Source organism: Neovison vison, chromosome 3 (genome assembly GCF_020171115.1).
Source record: "Neovison vison isolate M4711 chromosome 3, ASM_NN_V1, whole genome shotgun sequence".
Classification (NCBI taxonomy): Eukaryota; Metazoa; Chordata; class Mammalia; order Carnivora; family Mustelidae; genus Neogale; species Neogale vison.
Window position 1 is genome coordinate 19,464,889 of NC_058093.1, and position 27,940 is coordinate 19,492,828.

The 27,940-nt window shown below is 42.2% G+C and overlaps 3 protein-coding genes and 1 pseudogene across 5 annotated transcripts; all 4 read right to left on the reverse strand.

Annotated features, from left to right (window-relative positions):
* Positions 1–4,253: 4,253 nt before the first annotated feature.
* LOC122901721 (gamma-crystallin C) lies at positions 4,254–5,856 on the reverse strand. Of its 2 annotated transcripts, none has more exons than XM_044240830.1 (3): positions 5,848–5,856; positions 5,507–5,749; positions 4,254–4,526 (listed from the first exon to the last, which is right to left on the reverse strand). In XM_044240830.1, the coding sequence occupies exons 1-3, from the start codon at positions 5,854–5,856 to the stop codon at positions 4,254–4,256; spliced, it is 525 nt and encodes a 174-aa protein (XP_044096765.1). The 2 variants fall into 2 exon arrangements, with proteins under 2 accessions (XP_044096765.1, XP_044096764.1); XM_044240829.1 differs by having other exon boundaries at positions 4,254–4,529.
* Positions 5,857–7,624: 1,768 nt separating this feature from the next.
* On the reverse strand, positions 7,625–7,739 carry LOC122903717 (annotated as a pseudogene).
* Positions 7,740–13,198: 5,459 nt separating this feature from the next.
* On the reverse strand, positions 13,199–15,090 carry LOC122901722 (gamma-crystallin B). Of its 2 annotated transcripts, none has more exons than XM_044240832.1 (3): positions 15,082–15,090; positions 14,743–14,985; positions 13,199–13,474 (listed from the first exon to the last, which is right to left on the reverse strand). In XM_044240832.1, the coding sequence occupies exons 1-3, from the start codon at positions 15,088–15,090 to the stop codon at positions 13,199–13,201; spliced, it is 528 nt and encodes a 175-aa protein (XP_044096767.1). The 2 variants fall into 2 exon arrangements, with proteins under 2 accessions (XP_044096767.1, XP_044096766.1); XM_044240831.1 differs by having other exon boundaries at positions 14,737–14,985.
* A 10,478-nt stretch (positions 15,091–25,568) lies between these two features.
* Positions 25,569–27,596, reverse strand: LOC122901723 (gamma-crystallin A). Its single transcript, XM_044240834.1, has 3 exons — positions 27,588–27,596; positions 27,244–27,486; positions 25,569–25,841 (listed from the first exon to the last, which is right to left on the reverse strand). The coding sequence occupies exons 1-3, from the start codon at positions 27,594–27,596 to the stop codon at positions 25,569–25,571; spliced, it is 525 nt and encodes a 174-aa protein (XP_044096769.1).
* Positions 27,597–27,940: the final 344 nt, after the last annotated feature.

Genomic DNA, 27,940 nt, shown 5'->3' on the forward strand with positions numbered 1-27,940 from the left:
GAATTCACAGAACTTCAGACTTGCAGTATGGTAAAAACAAAAACAAAAACAAAAACCAACCAACCAACCAACCAAACAAACAAAAAAATCCCAGCAAGCAAGAATATTCAGTATTTGGTCTGAGTTTGTTACAGCCTAGAAGTAGACTGAATTTGTTACAGTCTATAGAAGTAAACAGAGGATTAGATGTTTCTTCTTGGCTAATTGTAATTCAAAAGGGAGAATAGTTTTAAGAACTCTTTTTTTTTTTCTCAGAAAAAACTAAAAGGGAAATTTCTAATTTGGAAGAAATAAGAAAAAGTCAAAACACAAAAATCGATTACCTACCTCTTAGGTTATTACAAAATAAAACCAAATTCCTGAGAAACCCATTTTTGGTAGGAATCTAGATTCCTACTACTTTTTCCTTTGGGGAACAAGAGTACACAAAGCTTTTGACTCAAGAGATTCATTGCATGAACACAAAGAGGAGCTATGGCTAAAATGGTGTGGGGAGAGGAAGGAATAAATCTGGAAGCTGAGACTCTAGGAAGACTTTAGAAAGTGTTTACTAGGCTGGAAGGAATAGTTTGATGGACTGGAAGGAGCACTGGAGTGGAAGATGACCTATGCCTTTAGGTCATGTTCAAAGAATTATTCACAGTCCTGTGTTGTCTTGTGGAAATACTTTGTCTTGACTTTGGGTCATAAGTCTTTGTAAGCTAGTATTTTTAAATAAAACACCAACTACGTACATATGATGATTTCAGTTCTTGTTATCCTCTGTAGATAGACACATGTTTGCAAAATTACTTCTGTTTACAGAGTGGGAAGTAAACAGCCCAAATCAAAAGAATTAAAAAAAATAACCCCTACATCATTTTAATTAACCATTTAAAAATAATTAATAAAGTAAAAATTTTGGAATTGTCATTTTGCTCAGAGTTGTTTCTGTGGGGAGAGTGTTGATTGATAAAAACAGTCAAATATGAGAAAGAGGTGAATGCAGAGTCACAGAGAAGATTTAGGGGAGTAGGGTGGGGATGGCTGGGGGTACCACCACCACCACCGCTGATGTGCAATTACAGATTTGGGATTCATCTGGAGAACCAAAACTTGGGGACTCTGGGTTCTAAAAAGAGAAAAGGCTTGATTTCAGCTTGGGGAAAAGAAAAAAAGAAACAAACAAAAAACAACTCACAGTTTTCATCAAGCTAAAACCTGAATGGTTTGGGCCAAAGTGTGGCTTGATTTTAAAGCTTTACAGAAAATTCCATCATTGACAAGTGTGTGTTCAACGAAAGCCCCACGTTGCACTTAGTGTGCTAAGCGAACAGAAGTTAAGACTCGAGAATCCTTCCACCTACAGCCCTAAAGCAGAGTTCTGTACGAGTTGCCTGGAATGACTGATGGGGACCGTCTTTGGAAGGAGAATAAGAGGTAAGTGTGAGGTACCCTCATCCTGAGCTCTAGTCCAGCAAGGAACCTGTCACTCCTAAATATTCAGGTGCTTTCAAACAAAAGTGAAGACAAAAGACAGGAATTCAGTTTAGAGTTTTGTTGCATACAGAGTCAAAGATTTCTGTAGCTGCTATAAATGTTGGTCTCCAAAATGAAGTATATAAGACCATTTTCCTTATCTTCTAGAACTCAAAATATTTTATGACTCTAAGTCTCATTTCCACTAGGATGGAGAGAAAATTTCACCGTAGTCATTGCTACATGCATTGTTTCGTCACCTCATGTTCCCAGGCTCCGTGCCTGGGTTCTGTGGGCTTAACATGAGAGCAAGTCATTTCATGGGGGGAGAGGGTGACCTGGAAACTCCCGTGCTGTCCTTGGTGGTGACTCTCCCCAGCTTTGACACGAGCGTGGAAATAAGAACTGGCAGCCCCGAGGGCTGTGGAACCAAGATGTATTTTATTTGACCGACACAATGTTTAGATGTTCTCCAGGATGCTGTGGGTTGGTTTGTACTTTCCGCAGCTCACCATACTTTTCTTCACTCTTTGTGGTCTTTAAAGAAGTTGTTTGCTCATTTACATCATCTCTCTGGTCCCTGAAGGCATTGACCTGCAACCTCAAATAAGCGTCTTCAAACTCTGCTCAGATTTGGCCAAAAGAAAACACTGTACATCAGAACAAATTCCCAAGTGTTCTTCCTTGGTCTGAGCCATACTTTATTAGGAACTTGTGTATTTGGTGTTAAAATGTCCTTTTTAAAATGTCTCTTCTTTTACAAAATGATGTATGAATAGATGGTGCTTAGTTTTACAGTTTTGTTGTTTTCTTTTTAATCTTAAAAGTCCTTGCTTGGTGAAATAAAAATAGGCAATCCTATGTTGGTCTCTGTTTAAAGAAAACTGGACTGGGAAATCCAAAATACTGAGAACCATATGATTTGATATCATGATTTAAATCATTTGGTATCATAAAAAATATGTAAATAAATATTACTCCATTTGTTTCCCCCAGAAATTTGTCTTGGGATGACTTTAAAGTACTAAATGAAAGTACTTGATGGAAGTGTTTACATATGTATTATTTTGTACTCGAGAAAGTACTTGACTTTAAAAAGTGACTACATGCTTACTGTTTAGTGTATGCACTTCATATTATTTCTGTGTAGGGCTCCGTGGTGGGAGGGACAATGCCTTTTATTTGTTTTGGTTGTTTTTTCATCCTCAATGCTACACATGATAGGCTCATTGTAGGTGCCTGGTAAATGGTAAAGATACTAACTCAAAGAAGTTAGGCTCTTTGGTGGCTAACAATTGAGCAGAGTCTATTAAAATTAAAAATCTCTTGTGTTATCATTGGGCAGTCTCACTTCTAGGTCTCTATCCTCTAAAATTTATGACTCGTGTAGATAAAGGTATACAGACAATGATATTCTTTGCAGCCTTGTTTGTAAAAGGAGCATTGGACAAGCCCAATCACCAATGGGTAAATGCTAACATAATCTAGGGAACCTTCAAATAATGGAACACAATGCAATCCATTAAACAGAAGAAGGTGCTGACCTAGATCTATGTCTGTATTATTTTGTATGTTAAAAGCAAGTTGCAGACCAATATGTACAGTATGATTCTACATTCAAATAAGTAAGTACATGCAAATAAGTAAGTAAATAAATAAGAAGAATGTTTCGTGGGATATACAGAAGGAGAAAATTCAAGAATGGTGCCCACCAAGTGTAAAGAAGAGTTAAGAGTGAAGAGTGGGATCAGAAGGAACCTCTCCACTTCTTTCTTTATAGAATTTGTAAAGTAGTAGGATCATAGGAGGAAAATTTTTAAAAATAAATTCTCTAATGATAAAAAGATTTAAATTTTTTTTTTTTTTTTAAACTTGCAGGACTTTGCTTGTGAGCAAGTAGATTTTGCTTTAACTGAAGTGTATTTAAGGGCACCTGGGTGGCTCAATGGGTTAAGCATCTGTCTTCAGCTCAGGTCGTGATCCCAGGGTCCTGGGATGGAGCCCCATGTTGGACCCCCTGCTCAGTGTGGAGTCTGCCTCTCCTCTCCCCCTGCTGCTCCCCTCTGCTCACTCTCTCTCCTGCGTGCTCTCTCTCTCTCTCAAATACATACATAAATAAAATCTTTAAAAAATAAAAATGTATTTAAAATAGTAACATATATCTCATTAATTTATTTGTATTATCTGCACTTCATGGAGGGTTTGGCCCAGGGAATATACACTGGTGCACTCAGGTCAGGAGGCATTTTAGAATAGGAGGGGAGATCTTCAACCGATCCAAAAGTACAGCAATGTCCACGGGCAGCCTGGCCTTAGTTACGTCGTCCTGTGCTCCAAAGTAAACTATACTGCAATTCCTTACGTAGTCTCATCAGGCTTTTTGCCAGGTGGGCTTCTCTTCACTACTTGTCTGTGACCCTCTATGGCTTCCAGTCACCTGCTGGGTCAGAAGGAAGCTCCTAGAATGCTGTTCCTCAGGGCCCTCCACGGAACGCCTCCCTCCTCACCGGTCCCCCCCCACCCATTTTGCTATGTTGACCTCCCTTTCTTTCTTACACAGGCTACCTCCTCTTACTGCCCCTCCTTCTGAGCCTGTTTCAGACTCATTCTTACCTTGCAGAGCTTCTAGGACTGACCCTTCCCCACTTAGTCGCTCCTCAGCCTTTATCAGGGAGCACTTACAGGTGAATTGATTGGCACACGGTGAAAGAAAAACAGAAGTCAGCAATTGCCAACAATACAGACTAAATACTTTATTAGGTTCCAAATTGAGAAAATGGTAGTGCGAACCTATTTCAGTATAAATCCACCGCCCTCCGCAAAGAGCCTGTCTTAGCATCCATGGCCCCCCAGTCGTGGTAGCGCCTGTACTCTTGGGGCCTCAGCAGGTACTGCCGCCCCTGGTAGTTGGGCAGCTCGTAGAGGACCCAGCAGCCCTCCAGCACGTGGAGGGAGCGGACCTCACTCAGGCGGAAGCGGTCCTGGATGCAGGAGCAGTCCTCGCTCAGCTCCGTCATGAGGCCTTTGTGGTCCTCTCTCTCATACAGCCGCAGCCTGTGGGAGCTCGCCTGCTCGGGCCACCAAGAGAAGGAGTGGAAGAAGCAACCAAACAAGTGAACTTGGCAGGTGGGGGCACAGGATCGCCCAGGCGAAAGCCTGAGACTCTGACATGGCTGGGTATGTTGTGTATGGAGCTGTGTTCTATTGGCCTTGAATACACGTTTGCATTCTCATTTTGTATTTCATATAGGACATCTACATTGTAAGAGGTTCAACGTCTGGGTTAGAGCCCATCAAGAATTCAACTATCTTGATTCCTCATTCCCTAATGTCCATTGATTCCTAGGTGATACGTCAAACATATATTTAGGGCAAAAATGGAAAGTAGTTTGACTAATATTCTTTTAATATGAGTATTATCTTTTTTTAGAATAATAGGAGTGTTATCTCACAAACTTATAACTAAAGTTGGACTTTTAAAGTCACATAGTTCCATGAAAATTAGTTTAAATAGTCACTTGGAACCAGAATTCAACTGCTTTTCCAAATTAAAGGCAACTACCGCTTCCAAAGTTGGACACAAACTTTGAAAAGCCTCTATTAACAATAGAGTTCCCATTTTTTACTAGTCTGTAGTGGAACCCATCTATGTCATTCATCACCTATTCTTTACTGTTAATTAAAGTTGTAATTTTACAATCTCAAGTTTTTAAAATGAATCTGTTTGCAATACAGCCTCCTTATGTCTGCCCAGCTTCCCACGGGCAAGTTGTGTTCTGTATCCCACTGTGAGAGTACATTTGTTACAGACAACATTGTAATGGACACAATGGGAGCAAAAATTAACAATAAAGCAGACCCTTCCCATCAGTGAATTCTTCCTGTATGCTCTGCCATTTTGGTGCATTTATCTATCTGGGGTTTAGGCAGTAGCTAAATCCCATGTTACCCCTTAAGTGCTTTTAATGGCAAAACCTCCCTCCCCATCACTGGTCAGTAATACAGTGAGGACAGGCAGGCAGCGGGATGGAGAACAGGCCAGGCTTACCTGGGGGATGAGACAGCAGGAGCGGATGGAGTCGCTGAAGCCCAGCCACTGCTGGTAGTCGGGGTAGTCCCCGCGCCGCAGGAAGTACTGGTGGCCCTGGTAGTTGGGGCGCTCATAGAGCATCCAGCAGCCGCTGTCCACGCGGATGGAGTTGCAGCGGCTGAAGTAGGGCTGCAGGTTGGGGCAGTCGCTGCTGCATTCGTAGCAGCGGCCCTGGAAGCTGCGGTCCTCGTAGAAGGTGATCTGCAAAGGAAGAGTGAGTCCCAATTAAATCAGTGGCTCCCAAAGGATCTGGGGTAGGTGCAATTTTCCCCCTTTTATTTAACTTGCATCCTGCTCACCTTCCCCATGGCTGGTTGACACGGATGTGCGAGTTCAGTACGATGGGCCAGGAGCGCCGCGGGTCTATATAGCAGGGCTGCTGCTGCGTTGGCAAGAACAACACAAAAGAGGCCCCCGGGGGCGAGTAAGGGGATTTTATGGATCCCTTTAACGTGCTGCATTCAGTGGAAATGCCTGTAGAGTTTGCCTTCATTCTCTGGTATATTCCAACGCTGTTCTGGATATGTCCTAGTTTAGTCCCTAGACTTGCTTTTATTTGCATTCTTAGTGTTTTCTAAATTTATCAGCACATCAATCTGAACTTTTGACCTGAAATTCATGTCTCTACGGATATGACTCCATTATATCCCATGTATTTTCTGGGGGAAAAAAATCTATGCCTTTATGGATGTGCTCCGCAATTCCAGAGGCTGTCTGTGATGTAGAATTTCACAAACACTGACCAATTTCCCTTGATGGCAGAGGACACTGTAACTTAATTATTTCTTTCTTTCTTTTTTTTTAAGATTTTATTATTTATTTATTTAGTGACAGAGATCACAAGTAGGCAGAGAGGCAGGCAGAGAGAGAGGGGGAAGCAGGCTCCCCGCTGAGCAGAGAGCCGGATGTGGGGCTCGATCCCAGGACCCTGGGATCATGACCTGAGCTGAAAGCAGAGGCTTTAACCCACTGAGCCACCCAGGCGCCCCAATTCTTTTTCCTCTATATGATTTGCCAGTCTAGTGCAGGACACAGATCTGGATTCTGATGTTTGCTAGTTTTGGCTGTGGTGACCTGATGCTTTAAGACATAGCTACTAACTCCTCCTTGGCTGGGTCTGCTTCAGGTACTAGAAATCAGCCCCTGGAAGTCAGCTTGTGATAAGAACCAAGGGGAGGGTTTCTATGATCAGTGGGTCCCAAACTGAGAAGGGTATTGCTTTTTGGAGTGCTTCCCCTTTCCAGGGTTGGAGAGAGGTAGTAAAGCTTCATAAACTCAGAATGTCCACTTAGTGGCCACATGAACATGGCAACCACATAGTCTTTCAGAGTCTGAGTTGTTTCATAGTACTTGTATCATGGGATATAGTAAGTTGAAAAGGAAAGTAGGGGGAAAAAAGAGAGAGAGAAGTATTTGCATTCAGAAGCTGGCCTGGCGCTCAGAGCTAAGCCATGCTATTCCTCTGTTAAGCATAAAGAGTTTCCCAGAATACCAGCTTCAGGAAAGGTTACTCTGGGATTCTGATGCAATGAGACAAAGGAAGCCCAATTCGTAATTGTGTCTGAGCACAAGCAAAAACAAAGTCATTGCAGCATCCACACAATACCAGACACCCCCTCTCTCCGTCCTTATGATTAACTGCTCCTTCTTTATCAATTGCAGCTTTATCCTTCTAGGCTCCCCACGCCCCTGCTCCCCACCACGAGTAGACTTATTGAGATAGTCAATCGTGAAATTACCCCCATGTTCTGACAACACTCTATTTAGAGTGAGCTTTTTTAGACTCTTCCCCAAGTCACCCAACCAAAGTGCAAATCCTATAATAATATCCTTTGCTAATACCCTTTGCTGAGATACCCCATGCGTCCCCTGAACAAGTAATAAACCCAGCTTGTTCTGTGCCATGTGTTTGGGTAGTCTTCGGCTGAAGGACATTGACATGAGTCAGTGGGATGATGTGTATAACATGTTCGGCACATACTTGGCACAAATAAGCATTAACTAAATGTTCCGTGTTACTAACAGTGCGACATTACTAAGGCTGACTTCAGCCTGTTTATCTCCAAACACAGTCAATCCTCTCAAAGATGCCTGAAAATTTTCTCTGCTATAAAGCCATTTTTAGTTTAATTAGCAATAATCGCGCCTCGGATAAACCTCATTGGCTACGATACTGCCACTGCGCAAAGCTAAAGCCATTTTTAGTTTAAAAAAAAAGTAGAGGTGGAGGGTACTTTAGACATCATCTAGTGGCTTTCAAACTCTAGTGTGCAGAAAGAATCACCTGTGCTTGTTAAAACGGCAAATTGGTCCTATCCTCTCCCGGGACTTTGTGTCTTTAGCTGTAGAAAAGACTCCGGTAATCTTGATTTCCAAACAGCATCACATCATTCTTGGATCAAACTTTAAAAAACACTGTTCTGGTTAATTCTTTTTTTTTTTCCTTTTAGTAAGAAAAACGTGGTGTAGCCATCCCCAGCCAATGTTTTATTAGCACGTATACGTTATTTTCCTTAAACATGTAGACAGAAGACTCTCTGTTTTGTTCTACAAAGTTTTATACGCATATAATGAGAGAATCAAAGCAGGAATACTTAAATGATAGTGTGATTAGACAGGAAAAGAGGTGAAGATCTCAGAAAATGCTGAATGCTAAACTTCGGTCTTGGGTTTTTTTGTTTGTTTGTTTGTTTGTTTTTGTTTTTTGTTTTCCGAATCTTTCTCTTTCTCTCCCAGGGCTCCTGCCTTCCTTTCCTGTACCTACCTCTCCAATCTCCCCTCCCCATCACCTGGCCCTGCAGCTGCCTTTCTTGGACTCTCATATCTCAGCTGGACTGTCCACAGTCTCTCAACTCTGTCCAGTCTTGCCTTCTTCAAAACTCCATTCTGCCAGCATGCCGGGGTGATCAGAATCAGAACACCTCAAGTCATGTCATTGCTCTTGCCTGAATGTTTGTGTCCCCTCCAAAGGCATATGTTGGAACCCTGTGGTGATGTCTGGAGATGGGGCCTTGAGCCACATAGGTCTCGAGGGTGGACACATCATGATAGGATTAGTGTTCTTAGACGCTAGAAAGATGGGAAAGAGCTTGCTTCCTCTCTCTCTGGATCTACTAGGACCCTGATCTCCGACTTCCCAACCTCCAGAACTGTGGCAAAGAAATGTATGTTGAAGTCATTCAGTCCCTGGTGTTTTTGTTGTAGAGCCTGAACTAGGGTAGCTGCTCACCTGCTTGAAACGCTTCACTGGCTCGTATTGTCTCTAGCATCGCGTACTGGTTCCTTAGATGGCACCGTTGACCTGAAATCCTCTGTCTCCAAACTGCCTGATGGGTCACACTGGATAACTTGTTTCCCGATGCACAATGTTATTTTCACATTTCTCATTCACCCCCACCCCTATTTTGCTGAGATATAATTGAAATATTACATTGTGTAAGTTTAAGGTATATAACATATAGATTTGATGATACATTTATATATTGCAAGGTGATTAGCACCATAGTGTAAGCTAATACCTGCATTACCTCCCATAATTAATATTTGTGTGTGTGCGTGTGTGTAAACATTTAAAATCTACTCTCTTAGCAAATTTCAAGTATATAATACAGTATTACTAACCATAACCACTATGCTGTACATTAGATGGCCAGATCCTATTCATCTTATAGCTGGAAGTTTATGCTATCCTTCTCTTGTTTTTAAATATACCGATCCTTCTCACTGAGATATCAGTTCTGCATTTTTCACCCAGAGAGATTTTACCCCCCCACCCTTTTTTTTTTTGAAGTTTCATCTCAGGTATCAATTCCTCTTAAAGATTTTCTTGAACCTTTCCTATTCTTCCAGGCTGAATTTAATACTGACAACTTGGTTCTATCAAGCCTCTTGCTTCTGCCACTATAATGGTAATCATTACTTATCTAATTATTTTGTTTAGACATCAGTTTCTTGAAATAAATGAAGGCACCCCCTTTCTGGGCCGGGACTATTCCATCTTTATTTTTGTATTCTCACTAACTGGCAGAATGAACTGGCACAAAAAGGCTACTCAGTAAATGCCTGGAGTTTATGAATGTTATTCCCTGGTCTGAAATCCATTGTTATAATAGCCCGTGGGACCTGTTTTGAATGCTCAGCACATCAGGCATACACACTCACATCAAAGTTCAGTATTTGCAAATTTCAGTGTGTAGGATGACACAAGCACTCTGCATTTGATCCATTTAATGGGCCTTTAGAACAGGGGAGATGAGTGTGCAGAAGAGAGAAAACAGGAATGTTGTGTTGTCCCCTAAACCTTCGGTTCCTTGGTCACTGTGTCTAATTTTTGTGTTTCCTGAGATGTCAAATTAATACCATAACAGCAGTGGCCAATTCTAGAGCATTGCTAGTGTCTGAGATCCAGCCAGCTGTTGGTCTTAACACCCACCTTCCTGCTTCCTCGTAACTAGTGTAGCCTTTGTATCACACACAAGCTTGGTTAGATAAGATGCGGTCATTTGATTGGCAGTTACCTGGACGAAACTATGCCAAACGAGGCTAAGGGAGACACCAAGGATCACGGTCACAGCACCAGCCTTGAGTTATCTTTCTCAGCTTGTCTTTGATGACTATTCAACAGATGACAAGCAGATAGGGGGCGACCAATGACCCACCTCTGTTGAACTCCTATGGCTTTCCCTTTGGATCAAATTGGCTTTGGTGTGAAAAGCAGTACATGTCTTCTCACTCAAACGACAGGTGGATGTGATTGTCATTTGTATTTTAACAAATCCACAAGAAAATTGGAACCCCTAAGGTCTGGAGTGGGGGGAATGAGACCGTGGCATCATCCAGACCTAACCCTGTGGCAGCAAGGTGGGATAACTGGGGAGGGAAGCCATAATGGGGGATAACCTTGGAGGGTACAACTTAATATAGCAGTCTGTGGCCCTTCTTCATGGGATGACTTCAGTTTCTTTGCTTAGTGGTTCTTACATAAGATCAGATTGGCCAGAAGACGCAATACGTTCAAAGGGAGAAAAGAGGGGGAAAGGAAGAAAAAGATTTAGAATCTGATGGTCACTTTGGCAACATGCGTACTCAGATGAGAGGGTTACAGAGAACATTCACACGGCCCTTCACAAGGATGACACGCAAGTTCTTGAAACATTCCATATTGAAAAAAAAGATTCAACATGTGGACTTACTAAAAACTAGGATATATAGGATATACTGGTGTGTATAGGGAATACAGGCTGACACAGGGGTTATCTTGAATTGTTTTTTCATCTTTATGGGGAAAAGGTTAGTGGGATCCTGTAGGATATCCCTTCGCCCATTCTTCTCTTGGAGACTGCGTTCCTCTCAGACCTTTCCCCTCTTTGAGGTTCCAGTGGGTACTTTTTGGAGCAGAAAGCGAGAAGGAGGAGGCATAGGTGAGGAGCTAGTTTGGTTGTATCCCCCTCTGCCCATGCTCCACCTCCTTCTATTCACTGTTTTTAATGCTGGGATTAGAGGGAGGATACCATTCTCTTCGCCTGTTCCGCTGGGACAGAATGGAAACACAATTTTCAAGAAGCAAAACTTGATCAGTGATATCCAGGATCTCTAATTTTATGTATTTTGGCTTCCAGTGTTTCAGGATCATTTCCAGGTCCGAAGTCTGTGATTTTTATGCCTACGAAATAAATAAAGTAACATTCAGCACTGCAAGAAGCTTTTGGCTTTCCAATTTATGTCTGTTACGTTATGAGTGGCAAACAGAGAAATCTGGCTAATGTCTCCAGGAAGCCAACACTAGTGCTGGGAGTTTAAGGGTTGAAGAACTGGGATTTAGGAAAAATCAATAGCAAATAATTCAAGAATCTGACTTTTTTCCAGGCAAAGAACTTTTATAAATAGCCTAACCATGTGCCACCAGTTTGCCTTGAACACTCCTGATTCATGCCTCTTGCCCTGTTATAATCCCTAAGGGCACACACTTTTGCTTTCAAAAATGATTCAGGTTAAGCAACAAATTAGATGCGTGTTCTGTTCGCAAGCCACATGGATGGTCGATATGGAGCCCTGGAAAGCATGGGAAGGAAAGAGACTATAAAAAATGAACAGCCATGTGGGAACAGCTAAGAACAAAGGAGAGACAAGCAAGACTGAGAAAGAAACCAGGCCACGCAGCAGCAGGTTGGAGCTTGCAGATTGTTTAGAGCATGGCCACATAATATTAAATTTGATATTGTTGTACTTCTGTGATCTAAACTCCCCTCACCATCTCTGGAATGATGTTGGCTGCCCACATGAATGTTTTATGTGAGAGATGGTTCAGGAGCCCAAGGAAAAGGAGCTATATCTCCCCCCCCCCAATTTATCCTGCATCATGTGGGTCACATGGGAGAAGACAAGATGATTCATCCAATGCAGGAGTTCAGAGGGTAGGGTGACTGGGGAAAGCATAAATAACTCATTCCCTTTCCAGAATTACAAGAGATATTGAATACATACGTGTCAGAGAATGTGGGTACACAAGGCTCCCCATCCATGTGAGAAGACATTTTAGCCATTTCATTAAAATCTCAAAGAATGGGCTACGTTAGATAGATTTTGACCTGAAACTGCCATTTTTGTTGTGGAACTTTGTAAGAAACAGACAAAAAAACCCATATTTAATTACTGCAGGATACTATTAGGGATGTTGTTTGCTCAGTATTCTCTTTACTAGGAAAGTTTCCTTGCGGTTTCAGTACTGAGAATAGTTAGGCTAGTCTTGCATAATTCCTTTATTTGTCTCATGGACTCTGTTAGTCATGGAACTGATCTTGTTTCCCCTCTGTCTTAACTCCTGGATTCAAATCTGGCTCTAACCTACAACCGACAAAGTGTCTTAGAACATGGGGCTTGGGCTCAAACTTCATTCCTGGAAGATAAATATTCCCAAAGGAAACACATATACAGTCAAACAAACGTCTCCAGCAAATGTCAATTCCTTGTTTTCCATTTAGTATTACTTTCCAGGTATGGTCATAATTCTTTACTTCCTATTAAAGTGATAAGGAGGCTGAATTTCCCTATATGTATGTGGTTTTTGGTAGAAATCCTGAAATTCTTCTATAAAAGAAGACAGTGAATTCTATTTGCACTGGAAATCTCCTGGAGGAATGAGGTATTGACATGGAATTGCCTGATGTTAGAAGGATAAAGAACGCAAGAGGGGAGGGTGACAAGTCTGTTCATTTGTTTTGGAATCTAAAGGAAGGGTCTAGATACTGAGATGACTTTCCTTATTAGCTAAGAGCTGGACTATATAGAAAAGATGATGGGGATAAACTACAAGGATAACTTGGAGTGTTATAGTAAGTCCTAGTTTAACATTATAGCTGCAAATTTATCCTTTTAAGACTAACCATAAATGTCTTTAGCCCAGTTGAATTGAACCCTGAGCCTACATGGTTTAGTCTTTAAAAGAATGCTAGCAACGATACCCTTTACTTTATCCCCCTTATAAGACATCATTTCCAGCCATGGAAACTTCTGTCATTATATTTGGCTAAATGCCATTATTGTTTACGAAGTTTTAATAGATTTAAAGAAAAGCAGGACTCCATAGTGCCAGAAACACAAGCTAAATATTTTATTGGATTCTAAAGGAGAAAAGTGGAGAACATAAACACTTTAGTAAAAATCCATTACTCGTCTGAAAGAACCAACTTTGGCATTCATGGCCCCCCAGTCAAGGTATCTCCTGTACTCCCCGGGCCTCAGAAGGTACTGCCGTCCCCTGTAGCTGGGCATCTCATAAAGGACCCAGCAGCCATCCAGCACGTTGAGGGAGTGGATTTCATTGAGATGGAAGCGGTCCTGAAGAGAGAGACAATCATCTGTGGTCTCTGACATTTGTCCTCTGAAGTCATCTCGCTCGTAGATCCTCATTCTGAATGTGCCAGAGTGCTGAGGAGGCAGACAGAAAAGAAAAAATAGAATGAAGACAGATGGAGAGAAATTAAAGTTTTATCTCCTACACCTCCCTGGTCCCACCAGCCCAGAAGTTCCTGCAGTCTGGGTTTGCTTCCCGAACAATCACGTTGCATGTTAAAGAGCCTTCCTGCTCCCATCGCCACCGCCCCCCACCCCGGCCTCCCCACCAGGCATCTGATGATTTCTGGGCCATACTAGGGACAGACCTCAGCAGCCTTTCAGTGCTATCCACCTGGTTCTGTCCTTGGGAGCTAAGGTTTGTCTCAGATAAAATTGATCACGTTAGGGCTTATTATCACAGAAGGTCCTTCTCGAAGAAGAAAATTGTAAGGCATTGGAAAGCAAAGTCCCATTTGCTCTAGGACTCTGGTGAAAAAGAATCAACATTTAGCTATTTTCTCTAATATTTTTGGTTTTGTGTAGACCATGGAACATAAGATTGTTAAGCTTTTGTAGAAAAGAAGATGACACATTTTCTTTGTCTCTGTTTTGATCACCTCAGTGTCACTTCAGATTTCAACCTATCTGACCTTTGAGCTTCCTTTCTGGTCTCTTCCCTTGCCATCTTCATTTCCCTCAGTAGCAAAAATCATCTCCATTGAGCTTTGTTTGGAGGACAGTATACCCCATGCCTTCCACACTCCAGCACATTCTTCTGAGAACTGTGCAAATTACGCTCTAGGAAATACTCAATCCCCAACTTTCAGTTTGGAGTTGGCCTTCCCTCTAATTTATACCACTTAGCGAGCTAATAAATACGGACCATGAAATTAGAATAAAAACCAGAAGACAGGGCCTATCTTCTCCAGGAAGATCATTAAAAAGAAAAGTGAGCCAAAGCAAGCAAGTGTGTTTTTATCAATGAAGCAGACCCAGATTGTATCTAGAAGTTCTGATATATTATTTCTGAGTGGATACCACTCAGAATGACGACTTTAGGGAGCTCTATCTTAAACACATGACAGCTTCTGTTTTCCCAATGTGCTGTTTTCTCTCAGTTAGTCTTTGGCTTTTTAATTCTTTTTATTACATCTAAAATACAAAAATCTGGGAATGTGAAAATTCAAGCCACAAAGTTCACGAAGAATGGCTTCCCATCTGAGACCTCCTCCTTTGGAGTGCAGACAATGGGCTCACTCTTGCTTTCTGCTCTCCAGTTGGAATGATTTGGTTGAAGAATGATATTTGTTCATGGCTTTCACTTCCAAAGAGACCAGAGACGAGGACAGAGCCACACTCACCTGGGGGATGAGGCGGCAGGAGCGGATGGAGTCGCTGAAGCCCAGCCACTGCTGGTAGTCGGGGTAGTCCCCGCGCCGCAGGAAGTACTGGTGGCCCTGGTAGTTGGGGCGCTCATAGAGCATCCAGCAGCCGCTGTCCACGCGGATGGAGTTGCAGCGGCTGAAGTAGGGCTGCAGGTTGGGGCAGTCGCCGCTGCATTCGTAGCAGCGGCCCTGGAAGCCGCGGTCCTCGTAGAAGGTGATCTGCAAAATGGAAGATGTGGGAGCATGAGGCGATTCGCCCCCTGCTGAAGAGGCTGAACCGGGGCCAACCCTGAGCCTCAGATACCCGGCCCTTACCTTTCCCATTTTGGAGCGAGTGAGCAGGAGGCGTTGGCTGGGTGCTGTGAGGGCCGAGGGGGAGTGCCGCTGTATATATAGCAGCCCTGACTGCTGCCTCCGCAGGAAATCACACAAAAGGGGCCCATTTCGGTGAGTAAGGGGATTTGCCGGCTCCCCGCTCCTCCTCCCCCTGGCCATTGGGGTTAGCTGAATGGTTTACTCTCATTCTTTCTGGTAGGTTCGGGTTGTTCTAATTCACTAAAGCTGTTGTTGCCACCAAAATGAAAAGAGTCTTTACTCTTTTAGTTGAGCAAGAGGATGAGCGAAATTCTATCCCCGTGCTTTTATTTTGTCTCCTACTCTGCTTAGTTGACTCCTCAAAGGTAATTAAACTAAGTAATGTCTTGTGCTCCGGGACTGGTGGTTGGTTTTGTTTTTTAACTTTTATTAAAAATCAGAATTTAAACAATAAGGAGTCTTACGGAACAGGGCATCAAGTGAAATAGTCTGTGAAAGTGCTTTAAAAAACAGAAAGCTTAGTTCAAATTCGAGACTCTGTGGTCATCATTGTTGTTATTTTGGGGTCTGTCTTGAGTAAAACTGATACTTGACTGGAAATTTGTAGGCTCCTGGAGGCTGGGAATTCTTTCTGACTCCTTTCTGCCTCTGGGCCTAGAGCAGAGGGTTGGCACATAGTAGACGCTCAATACTTGGCTTTGACCTAAAAGAAAGCAGATAGCTAAGGCCTTCCTTCTTTTCCTCACAAGTCTCCAAGAGCCCAAATCCTTCCTCCTGCTGGTGGCTTCCCAGAGTACTGCTAGTTCTTTTTTTGTCCCTGTCCTCCTTCAACGTCCAAAGATCTTTCTTCCTCATCACCATTAGATAGTCTAGCTCACTTGATAAGGGAGGTTTGAGTTAGTGTAAGGAGTAATGTCGAAACCTTCAAAATACCAATGGTCTCCCTCCGCAGACTTCTGAGATGTTGGAGAGCACCCAAACCAGCTGACAGAGCCTCTCCGTCTCATGAACTTCACAGTGTAGTATGGGGACTCCTGAGGTTCCTGAGACACTTTCAAGGGGTTCATAAGGTCAAAACAGTTTTCATAACAATACCAAGGAGTTAGTGACCCTTTACACTCTTACTCTTGTACAGGTATAAAGTGGAGTTTTCCCAGAGGCTATAGGAAATAAAGGAGACTTGTACAAATGTAAAGCAATTCCAATCTTTTTGTTCATTATTTTTGATTTGGAAAATACAGTTATTATCCATAAAAATATGTTATTTATATTAACATGTAATAAACTTTCCATTTAAGGCCTTGGGTCAGAGGCCTAGACTCAGACTTCTCAGTTATTTAGCCAGCTTTCAATGCTAGACCATCAAGGTCTTGGATGGGGTCAGGTAGGGGGGTGGGTGGTAATTTCAGGACCTGTACCATTGGTGGGTAGAGGAGTAAGCACTAGCAAGTGACACTAACAGTGACCACCTACCCTGCCTGTCCCATGCCTTGTTTTCACAGTGCTTCCTCTAAGGTTATTTTTCTTCCCAGTACTTACAAACACCATGATATGTTTCAGTAGGCATCACTGGTGGAGAACTTATTCAAGGATCGACGCCTACACACATCCACAGGCACTTCTGCAGTTTCCATTACTGTTGTCTCATCCTGGGAAAATCACTTAACTTTCCCAGGCTTCACTTTCTCCATTTATGAAATAGGAGTGGGGATGAAAATCAATCACGATAGTGAACTCGAAAGTACATGATAAATTGTAAAGTAATACCTGGAGTAAAAAAAACCATATCATTCATATTAATAAACACTAAAGATGATAATATTAATAGGATTTCTTGGTACATCAATCAAAAATAAAATATGAATATGTTTCTGGGTTTCGACACCACAGTGTCTACACTTTTCCTTATTGTATGGAGACTAAGTGCGATCCGCAGATAATATCATATATTAAGATGCTTTGGTCTAACTTCGCAAAGATCTTCTGTTTGGTAATTTTGATTTCACAATCAAATGATGACAACCATTTGCGTATGATCTTGAAGCAAGGTGCAAAGAAAAGGAATAACGTAGGCAAGGTCTGTGCAGTCAGAGCAAATAGAGTCCTTGAGGTTCACCCACCAGAGGTGGCAAATGCCCCAGCCTGGCACAGGCAGCTCCTGCTGTCCACTTGCATGTGTTAAGTGGGCGCAGCTAAAGCAGGTCTGCAGGCTGAAGTGGTCACTGCTGCATGCATAGGAGGTAATCTGCAATGCAACATGCCTACAGTAAGGGAAATAGCCGCCAAGAACACATGACCATGAGTTTCATTGACAAGACCTCGTTCTATACCCTTCCATGCTGGCCAACTGCAGATGCCGAAGCCAGAGTTGTCATCAGCGTGCTAAAGGCTCAGGTATGTGTGCTTACAGGCACGTGTGTGCACATTTCAGATCCATTAGATGATTTAGGCCTGACTTGGCCTAACAGTAGAATTTCGCTTTTTTTTTCTCATATCTCTATTACCAATGCTGTCTTCTCCATGTGTTCAATTTTTATTTTTCATTATATTATAGTTTCTAAAGTGCTTTGGAGATCTTTGAAGCAGCATGCGAGAGGAATGTTGATGTATAAAGGACAATTCAGAAATGTCCCTGCTCATTATTTGATTAAGCCTTTTCATGTTTAAAGAGAGAAAAAATAGGTATAGACGCAATTCACGCTGAAAAGAGTGGGGATGTTTGTTTTAAATCATAGCAGCCTGGGAGGGCCAACTAGGGAGAAAATGTGTTTCCATTTTGCCTTCTAAATTCAAGATGTCTGGGAGGATCTGGACCAAGGGAGGGGAGCCATTCCTTGATACAGGAACACCTTCCCTTCTCAGAAGCACATCAGCTCTCACTCAGTCTAGGCAGCCTACGTTCCTGTTCTAGGACAGCTCCTTTCCAAACCAGCTTTTCCTTGGCTGTCCCTTCTCTGAGCGTCTACCGCCCTTCAGCACCACCCAGCTTAACTCCGCCTTTCTCATAGAATTTCTTCTTTCCCTTGTCTTCAGCAAGGTTAGGAACTCGAGAATAAGGGCCATATCACACTTCTTTATCCCTCATCATGATGTATTAGTTAAGTAGGTGGATAAATAGAGCCCTGCCAACATGAAGACCATGAAAAAACAAAGCTTCTGTTTTGGGAAATGAGAACTCTCCCATGTGTGGTCACCTACGTGGATGTTCAGAGACACAGAAACCACTTTCTCCCACTCACTCAGCTACCACCCTCTGGTTCTGATGCCCTCAGCTTCTGCCCATCCTTGCTGATGTGGGAGGACTTGGAGGGAGGTTCAAAATGGCCCCCACACCCCAGACTGGTGTGGGCCCACAGCACCCACGGCTTTCCTATGGGGTGGGGAGTTGTTAGAGCACCTCCAGGGATATCCTGTTAAAGTCTCAGAACTTACTTCTAGTGGATAAGGGAGAGAGACAGGGAAGTGGGCCTGAGAAAGAGAATAAAAATGAAAGAAAAAGTGGTAGACAACATTTTTGTGAGGGAAAATAATAAGGGAGATTTTTAGCTATTTCCTTGTCCTTTTTCATATTATACTTTTTAAAAAAGATTTTATTTATTTATTTGACAGAGAGAAATCACAAGTAGGCAGAGGTAGGCAGAGAGAGAGGAGGAAGCAGGCTCCCTGCCAAGCAGAGAGCCCGATGCGGGACTCGATCCCAGGACCCTGAGATCATGACCTGAGCCGAAGGCAGAGGCTTAACCCAATGAGCCACCCAGAGGCCCTCATATACTTTTAAAAAGATTTATTTATTTATTTATTTATTTATTTGAAAGTGAGAGAGAGAGAGAGAGCAAGGGAGGGGGAGGGGGAAGGATGTGGACTCCCCACTGGGTGCAAGTCCAGTGTGGGTGCTTCTTGTGCTCTAGAAGATGGATGGATCAATGGAATGAGACTTCAGGTCCTGTTGCTGTTAAGACAGGCTTCATTATGACTCTTTGTATTATCAGCCAACAGCCCTGTCTAATTATGTTGGAGGTTAAGGCACTGAAGCCACTGAGCCTTTTACCAGAAATATTTGAATACTGAGTATAACCGTAAAATTATGAACAGATTTTTTTTTGTTCCATTTTTAATAACTGCAAAACTCCCTTGGGAAGCACGGGTCTTATTTAAATCAGAACTAAAATTTAGAAAGCTGTATAAGGTCCTCTAGGAAGGAGCTCATGGTTAAATAAACTTGTAGATCAAAATATTTGAATGGATCTGATATAATGCTGGTTTCTTCCAAAAACAAAATCATTTATTTCAGAGCCGTTATAGTTGCCTGAGGCCTGTTAGAAGCCTGAATGGAAATAGTTCATCGCCCTTCTCCTTCCCCTCCACACAAATGCTGGCTTTTCCTGAAGCATTTGCAGACTTCTTTCCTGGCTCTCTGGTAAACCAGTCTCAAGTGAAATCTCTTGAGTTCATCAGCAAGTCATTGACATGCCCTGCTGAAGGAAGCCATGTCTACTTTCATTTAAGCAGTTAGGATTGAAACTGCAGCAAACCTTTTAGCACTCACCTGGCTCATGATGATGAAAATAATAATAGGTAATAATAAATAGCCTACTATATAAAGAGTGTCTGGTGTGTTCCAGACATTGTACAAGGAATTTTATACAAAGTACATCATGTAGCCAACACGGCACAATTATTGTGGGAACTTCCCCAAAATGTTTGTGAGATCTTGGGCAAGAACATAAATAGAGGGCACCTGGGTGGCTCGGGTCATAGTCCCAGGGTCCTGTGATCGAGCTCCATATTGGACTCTGCTCAGTGGGAAGCCTCCTTCTCCCTCCTCCCTTCTCCCTCCCCCTGCATATGCTCCTTCTCTCAATGTCTCTCTCTGTCAAATAAATAAATAAAATCTTAAAAAAAAACATAAATAGAGCATCTTTTACCTCTTCCCTCCTCTCTTTTCACTTCCTCACATGTCCACACTCTATCCACATGTTTCTTGTCCCCCTCCAATTCCCACAAATGGCTGCCTTTACTACGAGTGTCCTTGGGAGGATAGGCCTGGTGACGACTCTTTTCTAGGTCTTGGAAACAAGGGTCTAAATAGAGGGAATTCTGGAGCTTCAGGTAAAAGGAGTGTGGTCTAGAAGAAGTGTGGGTTTGTCCCCAAGTTTCCACAGATTCCTGTTCTGTGGAGAAGACTGTAGCTAGAGGAGGCCAGAGGAAGACTCTCAGAGACATCTGGTTCAGGGGAGGATCTGTGACTGCCCAAGCCTTATCATAGTACTGATCACTATAGAGAAACAAATCCAAAAAGGTAAAGATAGCCAGTAAGTGGAGGAACTTGGAATTGAACTCGGGTGTGTCAGCCTCCAAGGCCTAAACTAATTGCCTCTGGATGTAACAACGGCTTGTTTTAGATGTTACCTTTCTAGGTGTGCCAATCTTATATCTTCCCTAAATTATACACTTCTCAATGTCATGCTTTTCTTTTAATTTATGAAAGGCCTAGCATGCTACTAGCCTGGGGTGCCCCTACCTACCTGAGTATCTTTGTCTTTAACCGGAGCTCTGGTAAGTTGTAGTGGACTCTTCAATTGACTGATTGCTGCCAGGCTGAAGAAACAGACATTAACTGACTATAAAAGGCTCTGTAATCCTTTATTCACTTATTTGGGTGTAGACCACTAAGAGAGTGGTAATGGATACCTGTCAAAGGGACACTGAAGATGTTCACATTTTCTTTCCTTAAAGGAATTTCCTAGAAAACAACTATTTTTTTTTCTGATGTGTTTTCCTTATGACGTCCACATATATATAAGACAATTATACACAACTGATGGAGTGATGACTACTCCTTACTGAGCCTTTTCTCTATGCTGACTTCTTTACAGGAGGTAGCTCACTTAATCCTTATAAGATCATGCAAGAGGGAAAACTGAGGCTCAGGGAGATAAGTAACTTGCTCAAGGTCACCCGGCCGTTAGGTGGAAGCCAGGAACCGAGTCTGTGGAGCTCAGTGCCTGCATTGGTAGCCACTGAGATACCACACCTTGAAACCTGGTAGAGTCTTCAATTATCAGAGCTGGAAGGAAACATGGAACTCATCTTGTCCAGACCCTTCATTTTCTAGAGAGGGAAACTGGTATGAGTACGCTTTGTGAGATCAAATGTGGCTTTCCGAAGCCTTTCAGTTCACCAGATTAAAACAAAACCAAAACCTAAATTAACAAAATTATTTTCAGTTGGATATGTCACCTGGTTTTTCATTTTTGGTTAAAACAGAGCTCAAATGTCATGCGTCACCCAACTAGAGGACAACATATGACGATTTAGCCAGGCCAGCAACAAAACCCTAAATCTTCTGCATGTTTGAAATTAATAAGAGCCACAACATTTTGATAATATGAGTATCTATGTATTTATTATTTATCCTGTAAGTTCCTTCCATGAGAAGGAATATTATTTTAGAAGAGTCTTCATTACTTAAGGTTCTGTACAGAACATTATTTTTTTTTTAAAGATTCCTTCCTTCCTTCCTTCCTTCCTCCTCCCTTTCTCCTCTCTACTGTACTCTTCCCTTCTCTTCCCTCCCCTTCCCTTCCCTTTCTTCTCCTCTTCTCTCCTCTCCTCATTTCTTTCTGTAATCTCTATACCCAATCTGGGGCTCCAACTCACAACCTTGAGATCAAGAGTTGCATGCCCTACTGAGAGCCAGTGACCCCAGAGCATTAATTTTTAAATGATCTTTATTCGGCTATAACTCACATACTATGCAGTTGGTCCATTTAAAGTATATAATTCAGGGTTTTAATATGTTCATAGATGTGTACAACCATTGCTACAGTCAATTTTAAGAACACGTATGTCACTACAGTGAGAAATCATGTGCTTTTTAGTTTCATTCCCTTATCTACCCATTCCTCCCAGCCCTAAGCAACCACTAATCAATTTAATGCTCTGTAGATTTGCCCATTCTGGATATTTCATTTCTTTTTTTTTTCCAATTTATTTATTTTCAGAAAAACAGTATTCATTATTTTTTCACCACACCCAGTGCTCCATGCAAGCTGTGCCCTCTATAATACCCACCACCTGGTACCCCAACCTCCCACCCCACCCCGCCACTGCAAACCCCTCAGATTGTTTTTCAGAGTCCATAGTCTCTCATGGTTTATCTCCCCTTCCAATTTACCCAAAAGCACATACCCTCCCCAATGTCCATAACCCTACGCCCCTTCTCCCAACCCCCCTCCCCCCAGCAACCCACAGTTTGTTTCGTGAGATTAAGAGTCACTTATGGTTTGTCTCCCTCCCTATCCCATCTTGTTTCATGGATTCTTCTCCTACCCACTTAAGCCCCCATGTTGCATCACCACTTCCCCATACTATGCAGCCATCAAAAGAAACGAAATCTTGCCATTTGTGACAATATGGATGGAACTAGAGCATATCATGCTTAGCGAAATAAGTCAAGCGGAGAAAGACAAATATCATATGATCTCCCTGATATGGATATTTCATTTCAATGGAATCCTATAATATACATACTTTTGTGACTGGCTTCTTTCACTTTGCATAATGTTTTCAAGATTCATCCATGTTATAGCATGTATCAGTATTTCATTCCTTTTTATGGCCAAATAGTATTCCATAATATGGATATATCACATTTTATTGCTCTCTTCATCCATTTATAGACTTTGGGGTTGTTTTCACCTTTCGGCTATTGTAAATAGTACTGCTATAAACACTCATGTATAAGTTTGTGTTTGAACACTGCTTTCAATTCTTTTGAATATATATAGAGAGAAGTAGAATCGCTGAATCGTATGATAACTCTATGTTTAACTAAGGAATGACCAAACTATTTTCCATAGCAGCTGCACCATTTTACATTCCCACCAGCAATTTATGGGAGTTCCAGTCTCTCTACCTCTTTACCAATATTTGTTATTTTCTAGGGCTTCTTCCCCCCCAAATATCCTAGCGGCTATTAAGTGGTAGCCCATTGTGGTTTTAATTTGAATTTCCCTAAGAACTAATGATGTTGAACATCTTTTCATTTGTTTATTGGTCGTTTATTTATCTTCTTTAGAAAGATATATATTCAAGACTTTTGCCCACCTTTTAATAATGTTGCTTGTCTTTGTGTTATTGAGATGTAAGATACATACAACATCTGTTGTTTCCCGAGTTACGAATTGTAGTCATTCTGACAAGTGTGAGGTGGTATCTTATTGAGGTTTTGATTTGTACTTCCCTGATGGTGAGTAACATTGAGCATTTTTTCATGTGTCTATTAGTCATTTGTATGTCTTCTTTGGAGAAATGTCTGTTTACGTCTTCTGCCCATTTCTTAACTGGGTTATTTATTTTTTGGGTGTTGAGTTTAAGTTTTTATAGATTTTGGGTACTAGCCCTTTATCTAATATGTCATTTGCAAACATCTTCTCCCATTCCATAGGTTGCCTTTTAGTTTTATTGATTGTTTCCTTTGCTGTGCAGAAGCTTTTTATCTTGAGGAGGTCCCAATAGTTCACTTTTGCTTTTGTTTCCCTTGCCTCCAGAGATGTGTGTAATGAGAAGTTACTATGTTCACTTTCTTGATAGTGTCCTTTGAGTCACAACATATTTTAATTTTAAGTCCAATCTATTTATTGTTGTTTGTGATTTCATGTTTAAGAAATCATTGCCTAATTCAAGATCGTAAAGATGCTTGTGTTTTCTTCTAAGTTTTTGAGTTTTTATGCTTAAGTCTTTGATTTTTTCAAGTTAATTTTTATAAAGGGTGTGAAATAGGGGGCTAACTTCATCCTTTTCATGCGGTTGTCCTATAGTTTCAGTATCATTTATTGAGAAGCTATTTATTCCCCAGTGAATCGTCTTAGCATCCTCATCACAAATCAGTTGACACATGGGTTAATTTCTGGACTCTCAAGTCTATTTCATCCATCTCTGTGTCTACCCGATGCCAGGACCTCACTGTCTTGATTATGTTGTTTTGTGATAAGTTCTGAAGTTGAGAAATACTCCTACTTTGTTCTTCTTTCTCAAGATTGTTTTGGCTATTCTGGGTTTCTTGCAAGTCCATGTGAATTTTTAAAATCAGCTTTGACAAAGAAGTTAACTGGGACAGGGCACTATTTTTGCTCATATAAATTTGGAAAGAGAATTAGCATTTTTGGAGAGCAGCTTTACTGTAGTGGAAAGAAATTCCAGAGGTACACAGCTGAGGAAAGATTAATACTTAACTCTGTGTAATTTAGTCTCTTTAAAAAATTTAAATTCAATCAATGAACATATAGTGTATTATTAGTTTCAGAGGTAGAGTTCAGTGATTCATGTACTCCTTACATGATGTGTGTAAATGAGTCTTTTTAAAAAAATACTTTATTCATTTAACAGAGACAGAGAGTGAGAGAGGGTACATGAATATGGGGGAGAACGAAGGGAGAGGAAGACGCAGACTCCCCACTGAGCAGGGAGCGCGATATGGGGCTCAATCCCAGGACCTCAGGATCATGATCTAAGCTGAAGGCAGACACTTAATCACCTCAGTTACCCTGGCGCCCTGTAATTGAGTCTTGACAGAAATTCATCTTGGGAGTCCAAAATAAAGATGACCGTATTGTACTCTTGAATTTGAGCAGACACTGGGGATACATGAATTTTCTACATTTACATTTGTGTAATAATGTAAAATAACAAAATGTGTTCACAGTCTTTCCTTATCTTTTCATCGTAATTATCCTGGGATTTAGTGAAGTAGGAATTTCTTATGCACCTATAGTCTTGAATAAGGTAATTTAGGCACAGAGAGGATAAGAAATGACTTGATCAAAGAAGTAATCAGTAAGTAGAGGAACAAAACACCCCAGTTTACCTAAGACTGAGGGCCTTTCCAGGACATAGGACTTTCTGTGCTGAAACCGGGAAAGTCCCTAAAAAACTAATCCGAGTTGCATTTGTTACTAGTAATTAGCCAAAAGTAAGGTACCAACTCAGGCCCTTTAACACTTACTTTAAAACTTCTCTTACCAGCTGAACTCAAGCACACTTGACCTTCTCTACCTTGGGAATTCTGCTTAAAATTTCTCTCTTCACTCAGCTTTTCTGAACTAATCTGAGACTTAAACTGCTCTAACCTCTCCAGCAATACCTTGACTTTGGCGTCCCAGCCCCAACTTACTCTATATTTTCTCCTTTATATGGGGTCTAGTAGTTTTTCCTTCCCATTGCCTTTCTTCTCTTTCTCAGATTATGGGTTGTAGAGGCAGACTCCTCATGACAAAAGTGGGGACTTAAGGAATACTGTTGCCTGACCAACAGGAAGTAAGTAGACATTTCAAACACGTGACCTTCAGGGTCATGTAAGTTGCCAGGGGTCACCAATTATTACAAGCCAGTGATTATTTAAAGATAAACAGGAGTCACTTAGTGCCAAGAACACAATATGTATATTTATTGCATTTTTGTGTGAATCCTAACAAGAAACACACGGCCTAGTACAAATCAATGACCCGTCTCAGAGAGCCCACGCGGGCGTCCATGGCCCCCCAGTCGTGGTAGCGCCTGTAGTCCCCCGGTCTCAGCAGGTACTGCCGACCCCGGTAGTTGGGCATCTCGTAGAGGACCCAGCAGCCCTCCAGCACGTGGAGGGAGTGGAGCTCATTGAGGCGGAAGCGATCGTGGATGCAGGAGCAGTCCTCCGTGAGTTCAGACACCAGGCCCCCATAGTCATCTCTCTCGTACAGCCTTATCCTGTGGGAACTGGTCTGTTGTGACAGTAAACAAAAGAAGAAAAATCACTTGTATGGATCTCTGATCTCAGTAAAAGTGACTTAGTAACCTGCATCTTTGGGAAGCCTGGTTTTCAAACCATCCTGCCGTATGCGCGTCTTCTCCGCACACGGTTGGTCTAACAAATTAGGAAGAGTGTTAAAATAAAACTGACCTGATCTTGTGGAAGAAACAACCGCTGAAATAAAGGGAACAGAAGGGATTGCTTTGTAGGAAGCCACTGGTCACGATATTTAGTGAGTTTGCAGAGAGGATTTTAACTGTCTTTTCCATTATGACGGCACATAACCGAGTCCTAACAAGCTTGTTTTTAAGTCACTCTTCGCACTTATTTACAATTCCTATTTATTCTGTGCCCACATATCTGACATTTTGCCAAGTCACTTGAACCATTTGAAGTTCTTGCCTCAAAGAAATTCCTGTTTGATTTGTATGTCCTTTTGCACCTGCAAATTTCTGTAGCCTACTTTTGGTCTCACTTGAATCTGCTTGCCATACCGCATAATTTGGTGTCACCAGTAACCAGAAACACAAACTCAACATGTTTATAAAACCTTAAGCAGCACTTTGATGAGGACCGTGTCCCATGAAGTCCTAATTAATGCTCTTTGACCCTCGTAAGAAAGTACTTGATAATGACTCCTGGGAACTAGGGAGCCCCTTAGGAGTTGAGACATACTGTTCTAGTTTCTAGATCCTTATGTCATACAGACTGTGTGGAAGGCAGTTGCTAATACAGTCAGATACATTAGGGCGCCTGGGTGGCTCAGTGGGTTAAGCCTCTGCCTTCGGCTCAGGTCATGATCTCAGGGTCCTGGGATTGAGTCCTGAATTGGACTCTCTGCTCAGAGGGGAGCCTGTTTCCCTTCCTCTCTCTGTGCCTGCCTCTCTGCCTACTTGTGATCTCTCTGTCAAATAAATAAATAAAATGAATAAAAATTTTAAAAATAAATAAAATCTTAAAAAAAAAAAGAACACATTACACCTATGTTTTTTGCCATGGTCTGTTAAGTGTTCCTATCATTAAAAACTAATGACCTAGATAGGTTTTAATTGTTTTTCTTTTCCAAACTTGGTGATTTTTATTTAGAAAGTAGGAATCAGCTAGATGCTACCAAATTTAACTTCAGAGTCTATGTCGTGATTTCTTACACACTGAAAACAATCTTAAGTCCTTAAGTAAGGGGGGGGGGAAGAGGTTACAGTGATTCATAAGCCTGCTCACTTTTTTTTTCCCTAAATGCTTGAGAGTCAGGAATTGCCATCCTTACTGTGAACACTAGTCTTGAGTTGAAACAAACTGACTTTGACCAATAGAAATTTAGGGTCACGGATCAGTGATGCTTTCCCATCAGTCTGGGTGGAAGCAAGACTCACGTAAGGAATGGCCCGGCAGGAGAGGACGGAGTCGCTGAGGCCCAGCCACTGCTGGTAGTCGGGGTAGTCCCCGCGCCGCAGGAAGTACTGGTGGCCCTGGTAGTTGGGGCGCTCATAGAGCATCCAGCAGCCACTGTCCACGCGGATGGAGTTGCAGCGGCTGAAGTAGGGCTGCAGGTTGGGGCAGTCGCTGCTGCACTCGTAGCAGCGGCCCTGGAAGCCGCGGTCCTCGTAGAAGGTGATCTGCGGGGGCGAAAAACAAGGGATGGCAGGAGTCAGCGGGGAAGGCCCCCCAAGCACAGGAGACACTCAACAGACGCCGCACGACCCCTCGGGAGGCTCACCTTCCCCATTGTGGTTGGCAGCCGATGAACAGCGTCCAGTGTGATGGGGACAAGAGCGGCAGCGGGGATATATAGCAGGAGGGCTGCTGCGTTGGCAAGAACAACACAAAAGGGGCCTGGGGGTAGTGCGTGAGGGGATTTCTATGTTCTCTCTCTTTTTTTCATTTGGGATCATGGGGCTGGGGGCTCTCATTCTCTCTGGCATTTTCGAGTTCTCCTCACTAGCTCCAGTGAAAGGAATCGAGGTCAGCAGAGCCATTATGACCTTGGAGACAAAGGGCGCACTTCTCATCCTATGCAGCGCTCTAGAAATGCATTACGTGCCCAGCATTTTGTGTGTTTGCCTATGGAAA